Consider the following 7071-nt stretch of genomic DNA (forward strand, 5'->3'; position numbering starts at 1 on the left):
GTATGGGATAAATTGCATCCTCCAAAAATATGTGGAAGTCTTAATCCCTCGTACCTGGAATTATGACTTTATTTGGAAATAGGGTCTTATGTAATCAAATTAAGATGAGGCCATGAAGTTGGGCCCTAGTCTAAAAAGACTAGTGTCCTTATAAGGAGGGAAATTTGGAGAATGGCCATGTGATAACAGAGGTAGAGTCTAAACTGATGTTGGTGCAAGCCAAGGAATGCCAACAATCGATGGCCACCACAAACTAGAAAGAGGGAAGGAAGGATTCTTCGCAGAGATTTAGAGAGAGCCTAGCCCTACTAATACCTTGATTTTGGACTGCTAGCCTCCATAACTGTGAGAGCATAAATTTCTGTTGTTTCAAGCCACCCAGTTTCTGGTACTTCGTTATAGCAGCTCTAGGAAACTAATACTAGGCTAAGAGAATTAAAAATGTTTATTATATACCAGAAATCTAATTAAATGAACAAACAGGTACTTTGACAGAACTGAAGGAAAGAAAACTGGTTAAGACAGAATGAAAAAAATGAGATCCGAAAAACAAGGAAAAGAATCTATTGGCTATTTTTAGCTATATAAATGAAACACACAATCAAAACATTCAACAACCAGGGGAGATTGAAGAAATAATCCATATGAAATAACAAATTTAGTATGGGCAGCACTTGAAGTTTTCAAAAAAAAAAAATAGAAAAAAGTACCTCACTTCCCCTTCCTTGGTCCTGTAAGTGCTTTTATAAAATCCATTTAAATGCTCAGAAAGACGGCCAGCGTAGTCAATGACAACTGTGTATGGGATCCCAACAGCCAGGGGCTCGGGAGCCAGAAGTGCGATTTGTTCATGAGGCGGGTACTCCAGGACTCTCAAGGGTTCTGCAGAGAGCCTCTCTCCGACTCTCGTCTTGAGCGTGGCCTTAGATATTTGCAGGAGGTGACTGTGCAGGATGATGGTACTAGTAGGCTGGCTGGCTGTGATTTCTATCTCCGTGGTTCCCTCAAAAGTCAGAGTCGTGAGATTTACATGGATCAGGAGATCATAATAAACTGGGATGATGTGCTCAGGAAGTCGCATTTTCTCCCAGGGGAACGGAGTCCCATTACCAGCTTTTGGAGACATCATGTCACTGCTCTGACACGACGAAGGAGTTGACACAGTTAAGAGAATCAGCAATGAGGACGGTAGAAACAGCATGGTTGCCAGTGGCCATCTGATGGACAGAGATATCATCTTCTTGCTCAAACTACCTAGTGGCAAAATGTATAAAAGCCCCCCCCAAAAAAAAACTGAGTCACTAAAATATTATCAAGACAGCATAATTTCACAATGTATCTACCCAGCATTAACCATTATAGATACAAACTTTCAAAAGTTCTAGGTCTTTACCCTGTTATTGATTCACAGAAGAAAGAGGTTACTGGTTAGCAACAATCTTCACACCTATTAAAAAATATCATTTGGCTCTCCAAGTTTAAATGCACTCTATTTGTCAGGGTTCTTGGTTGAAAGCAATAGAACAAGTTCACTAAATAGTTCATAAAAATGGTCAGAGTTGTCAGGACATTTGGGAAGCCAGCCACATGAAACAGGCCAAGACGGATAGCCAAAACCACCTTGGAGAAATTGACCAGGTGACCTCTCCCCACCCACACTGCGCCTTGGAGGAAGCTGCCCTACTGCCTAGAGATCAGGTGCTGGACACTGCCTCGGCCACTGTCAATATGAGGTCTCTACGGGCCCTGCCACTTGGCAGGACTTCTTTCAGCCGAGGTAAGGTGTTCACGCTACCAGTCAGGGAGGTTGGAAAAGCAAGAATCTGGACTTCACAGCTTCTGCAGTAGAGGACAGGTCTGGCTCCCCACCAAGCTTATAAAGTAGAGAATTCCTAACCTAGGAAGGAGACACAGAGGCTGAGTAGCAAGGGGTGGGGGGAGGCAAGTATCCATTAACAGTAACCCTTAATAACAGCAGTGTCTTTGTCAAATGTCATGCCAAAAGTTCATCTAATACGTGCTTAGCCAGGAATGACTTAAAGGGTTTATGGTGATTTTCACACCAATCGTTTGTGACAAACATAACAGTCTCCTGGATTCTCTCTTACAGTCATCCAAAAATACATGTTGAATGCCTGCCACATACAAGGCGGCGTGCTGAGTACTGTGTGGGATATAATAACACACAAGACACAAATCCCACAGTCAAGGACTTCAAAATCTGGAAAGGCAGAAAACATTCATATACGAATGACAGAATGCACCAGAGAAAGTATGGAGCATTTTAAGAATAATAATAACAGCAAGTGCTGGGGGAGAAGGGAGAGAGTGACATCTGCTGCACAGCGACTCTGGGGTGCCTTCATGCAAGACCAGCACTGGAGCATGGTTTGGAAGGATGGGTTGGATTTGGAAATGAAGGGAGGGCATTAAAGACACTGCAGGTGGAGCAAACCAGGGCAGGAGTTAAAGCACGAAGGGAGAAAGCTGAGGGCTGGCTGGGCCATCAATGTGGACAGGGCAATCAATCTGGATGGAGAGTGATTATTCACAAGGCAAGGAAGGGAGCGACTCCAAGATTATGCTCAAAGTGTGTTGGGAGTCATGCTGCAGACTATATTTGGCACTTTATTTTAAAGGTCTTAGGACACAAAAGGAATGTGAATTATAAGACAGTTGGCAACCATGGCTGAGAACTCAGCACATTTCTCTCTGTTAGACAAAGACATCTCTCTAAAAGGTGTTTGCCAGGACTCATCTAACAGATGAGTCTAACAGACTCATCTGTTAGATGAGTCCAGGTAATTGGTCCTAATTCCCTCAAACTCCTTGGGCTCCGAACACAGACATCAAATGAGAAAAGTAGTAATGCTACAGTCTGGTACATGGGATTCTACCTCTACGTCAGCACTTAACTCTAACATCACCAAGGCAGCTTTTAAAATGACTGAGGCCTGGGTCCCTATCTAGAACAATTAAACTGAAATCTATGGTGATGAGGTCGGGGCACCAGAATTTTTAAAAATCTTCCCAGAGATTCTATTGGAGAGCCAATCTGAGAACCTTCTAGATAATCCTTGCCAAACTCCGGTCTTAGCCCTCGAACGCTATGTGGAAGAATACCCCTTCAAGGTAATAACCGATGTGCTCTCCCTGACCCCTCACTCTCCATCCTGCTCCCCTGATAGAAGGCCCCCCATCCCCCTTCCCCACAGAGCAGACCTGCAGGCAAACAGAAAGGATACCAACGCAGTAGAGACAGTCAAGCACAGAGGCACCATAATCTCAGTTCAAAAGGTATCACCCAGATGAAAGGGAAGAGAGAATCAAAGGTTCAACAGAGAGAACAGGGTTTTTTTGTTTATGTGTTTCTTGTTTTGTATGTGTGTGTAGGAACCAACTAGAGGATGCTTCTAGCTATGGAGAACTGAAGCAATTTGAGGGAGAAGAATAAAGTTTAAACACCAGAATAATAAAGGGTTCCCACTTTAACTTCCTCAGGCAGAATTCTAGTGCAGGGGCAAAACGATGGATTTCCCTTGACGCTGGGACATGAGAAATAAAGGGAACTTGAGTGATGCTTCCATTTTGAATTTCTGACGGCAGTGGCTTTGTGGGTGCAGCCCATGCTCCAAGAAGGTAGGGAGTGCAATGAGGGTGGCAGGTTCAGGCATGGGAGATGCCCCGAAGTCCCCAAGTGTTCCCCAAAGTCCAGGAGGAGGAAATCTAAAAATTCCAACTGGTTCTGAGCTGCCAGCCAGGCCTACAGGCTGCTAAAGGAGTTGGCAGTGGGACCCACACCCAAGGCTTTGCAAGGTTGAGTCCATGAGGAGACAGAGTCAAAGAGAACCATGGCTGTGTCTCAAAAGAGGATATAATGCCAGGAAACCACAATGGAACATGTAAGGTAGACAGCATACATGTCAGAATACAGATATACATATTTATAACTATAGCTATATTAACAATAATACATATTACACTTACAGTCAGAAAAGAAAACCTGGCAAAGTTCTTGCTCTTCCACCGACTGTGATCTTGGACAGGTTACATTTTCTTCTCTTTTTTTTTTTTGATATTTTATTTATTTATTTGACAGAGAGAGAGAGAAAGAGAGCAAGCACAAGCAGGGGGAGCGGCAGGCAGAGGGAGAGGGGGAGGGAGAAGCAGGCTCCCCACTGAGCAGGGAGTCCGATGTGGGGCTTGATCCCAGGACCCTGGGATCATGAACTAAGCCAAAGGCAGATGCTTAACCGACTGAGTCACCCAGGCGCCCCATTTTCTTCATGTGTAATTTGAGAAAATAATACCTCTCTCACAGTATGTTGTAAAGACTAAGTTAAAATATTCTCAATCATTCATTCCCCAAATATTTACTGAGGACCTATTACGTGCCAGGGATTTTGCTGGACACTAGCAATGTAAGACAGCACAGATCCTTGAACTCAAACCGCTTATGGGGCTCAGGGTAGGGAGGAATTTTTAACCGTGATTAGAGCTATGAAAGAAAAACACACACCTCCTGAAAGAGAGTAACGGGGCAGAGTGATTTACATCGGGGGCTCACTGAGGACATTTAAGCTGATTTCAAGGACAAATTCAAATTAGCTAAGAAAAGAAGGAGAAGGAGAGTTTTCCAGACAGAGGGAACAACAAGCTTGTTCCTAGGTACAGTAGGCGAGTCCTGGTTATGAAGGCCAGGGAACCCGAGGCACATCATGCAGCAGAAAGATGCACCTGGAGAGGCGGATGCGACCAGACCACCACTCAGCCTGTAAGCTTGTTAAGGATTTTGGCTCCCAGCCTAAGTGCAATGAGAAGCCACTGGGTGTTGAGCTGGGAGGTCTTAGGATCCAGTTCACACTTTAAGAAGCTACATGGATCAAGAAAGGAGCAGGAGGAATGGCCAAGAAAACAGTTAGAAACTAGTCTAGACAAAGTTAAGCTGGTGGCTTGCACTCTGGCGGTGTCACCAGAGAAAACGCAAGGGAGTGGGGGAGGGGGAGACAGAGATGGATGCACTCGACATCTACATCTGGGCTGGACTGGAAGTGGGGGCGGTGACTGAAAGAACGCATCGGAATGGCTGCCAGGTTTCTAAAATGAGCATCTGGGTAGTCCTAGGTGCCATTGACTGAGAAGAAGACGAGAGATGGGAGAGTTTTAAAAGAGAGGACAGGGAATTAAGGATTCATTTTTTTTAAATATTTGTGCTATCTCTGAGATATCCAAGGAAAACTACCAGCAGACAGATGAATACACATGTTTAGAGCACAGAGATAAAGGCTTTCAAGGACTTTCCTGTCCTTTACTGCATTTCTTTACAGTTTTAAAAAGTATCTGCCTTTGGCATCTGATTTTACTAAATAAAGCATCTTTCCCAGTCAAGGTGGTGGTAACAGAGTACCTAACTTCACTGCCAGGAAGAGTTCAAAGTTACTTTAGGAAACTTATTTAGTCGTCTTTAGTGATTATGACTTTTCCCACTCACAAAGAAGGCAGGGGCAACTGATCCTGGGTTAGCTCACCCTTCCCTTTATTGGAACACTGCTCAATGTGAAATCTATCATCAAGAGGTAACAGACTTCCTTCCAAAATATTCTGAATGATGAAATTAACAAGCACTGTAGTAGGTTGTTACTGCTGGTAAACAAACAAATAAATGTTGAATTAACTTGCATTTTTTTTTAACCAATTAGAATTTTTTCATTTAGGTCCACCTGAAAATGGGCTATGGTATCAGTACAAGTCCAAATCCTTGGGAAAAGAAAAGCACTGGCCAATTTTTTAAAGGTTTTTGTTCTTGTTTCTAATTGCTGACCACATCCTGAGTTGAGAGCAAATGCTCTGGGCATTTACCAGAAAACTGAGCATTTCTTTCAGAACCTGGCCTACACACACAAAAAAAAAACCTCCAGGAAAACGGTAAGGAAGTGTCTGCTCCTTTCCTTCCCTGAAATTAACTTGCAGGCCCACCTGGCAAGTAAGGCACCCAGACAGGAAACTTTAATTTGCTCACATAGGAGAACTTTACCTGAATAAAACTCTGGCTTGGAGCCAGAGTGAAGGGAAGACAATTGCTGGGAATAAGTACAGGAGAAGCAAGGAAAGAACTGATCTTGAGGACATGTATGGACTCCGATCCCTCAACACGCCCAACCCACTAGTTAATGCAAAGCCACGTTTGTTTCTCTGGCAACTATCCCCAAGGTACCCTTCGCAGCCGAACCCGCCGTCCTCCCCGCCCTTCCGTTTGGCGCCACTCGGGAGGCTGGGGGACCCGGAGGCTGGCAGGAACCCAGCTGCGAGGCGTAGCACGGAGGGGGAGGCTCGCGCCTGCCCGCGAGTGGCGCGGCCGAGAGAACGCGCGGAACAGGCGTACTGGCCCTGCGCCCCCTGCGTTCTCGCGCCCGAGAAGGACCCGAGCAAGGCTGGGCCGGCCGCCAAACCTGCCGCCCTCCGTGAGGACTCCGGCCCAGGTCCCACGACTCTCCCCGGCTCGGCGTCCCGGCGCCTCACTCTCCTCCGCCGCGCGCCCGGGTTTTCGGGCCTCCCCGGCGGGCACCAGGAGGTTGCCGGGACCGAGCCCTTCTCCAGCCTCCCCGAGAGCTGCGCTGGGGACGGGCACGTTGTACCTGGGGGTCCGCGACGGAATCGGCTCACCCTCGCGCCGCTGCCGCCGGCCTCCCTTACCCCGGAACAGAAAGTGAAAGTGGAGCCCGGGCAGAGGCAGGCAGGCAGGCGCGAGGTGCGCGTCGGCCGGGGCCCTTCTGACCGGCGCGGGAGAACCCCCGGCGGAGGCGGGAGCCGGGGAAGGAGAAACCCGGCAGTGGGGCCGCGCGAAGGAGACCGCGGGACCCCCGACGGAAATTCGCAGATGCGCAAGGGAAACAGCGGAGTTGCAATACAGGGTGGGGATCAGGTGGGAAGCAGCACTCCTTTCTGAACGCAGATCGTTCTCTCTGAGTGTCTTTGGAGGTTATTTTTTTCCAACGGTTAGCCATCGGCCCAGCGGGGCGTTGAAAACATTAAAAACGGGCGTGTGTTCCGGAAAGTGACCGAGGCTGGACT

General features: G+C 46.9%; 1 protein-coding gene across 4 annotated transcripts in view; it reads right to left on the reverse strand.

The window, feature by feature from the left end:
* ERAP1 (endoplasmic reticulum aminopeptidase 1) overlaps window positions 1-6757 on the reverse strand; it is a 38915-nt gene extending 32158 nt beyond the window's left edge. Inside the window, exons 1-2 of one of the 4 annotated variants that reach the window (XM_025866810.2) lie at window positions 6636-6757; window positions 711-1250 (exon numbers count right to left, since the gene is read on the reverse strand). In XM_025866810.2, the coding sequence (XP_025722595.1) occupies window positions 711-1237 (527 nt within the window). In that variant the 5' untranslated portion in view covers window positions 1238-1250; window positions 6636-6757. Of the gene's footprint in view, window positions 1-710; window positions 1255-3987; window positions 6279-6449; window positions 6568-6635 lie in introns of those variants that run through there. The other 3 variants (XM_025866809.2, XM_025866811.2, XM_025866813.2) reach the window with 3 other exon arrangements.
* Between the last annotated feature and the right edge of the window lie 314 nt (window positions 6758-7071).

Source organism: Callorhinus ursinus, unplaced genomic scaffold (genome assembly GCF_003265705.2).
Source record: "Callorhinus ursinus isolate GAN/ISIS: 27379988/994484 unplaced genomic scaffold, GSC_fseal_2.0 scaffold3, whole genome shotgun sequence".
Classification (NCBI taxonomy): domain Eukaryota; kingdom Metazoa; phylum Chordata; class Mammalia; order Carnivora; family Otariidae; genus Callorhinus; species Callorhinus ursinus.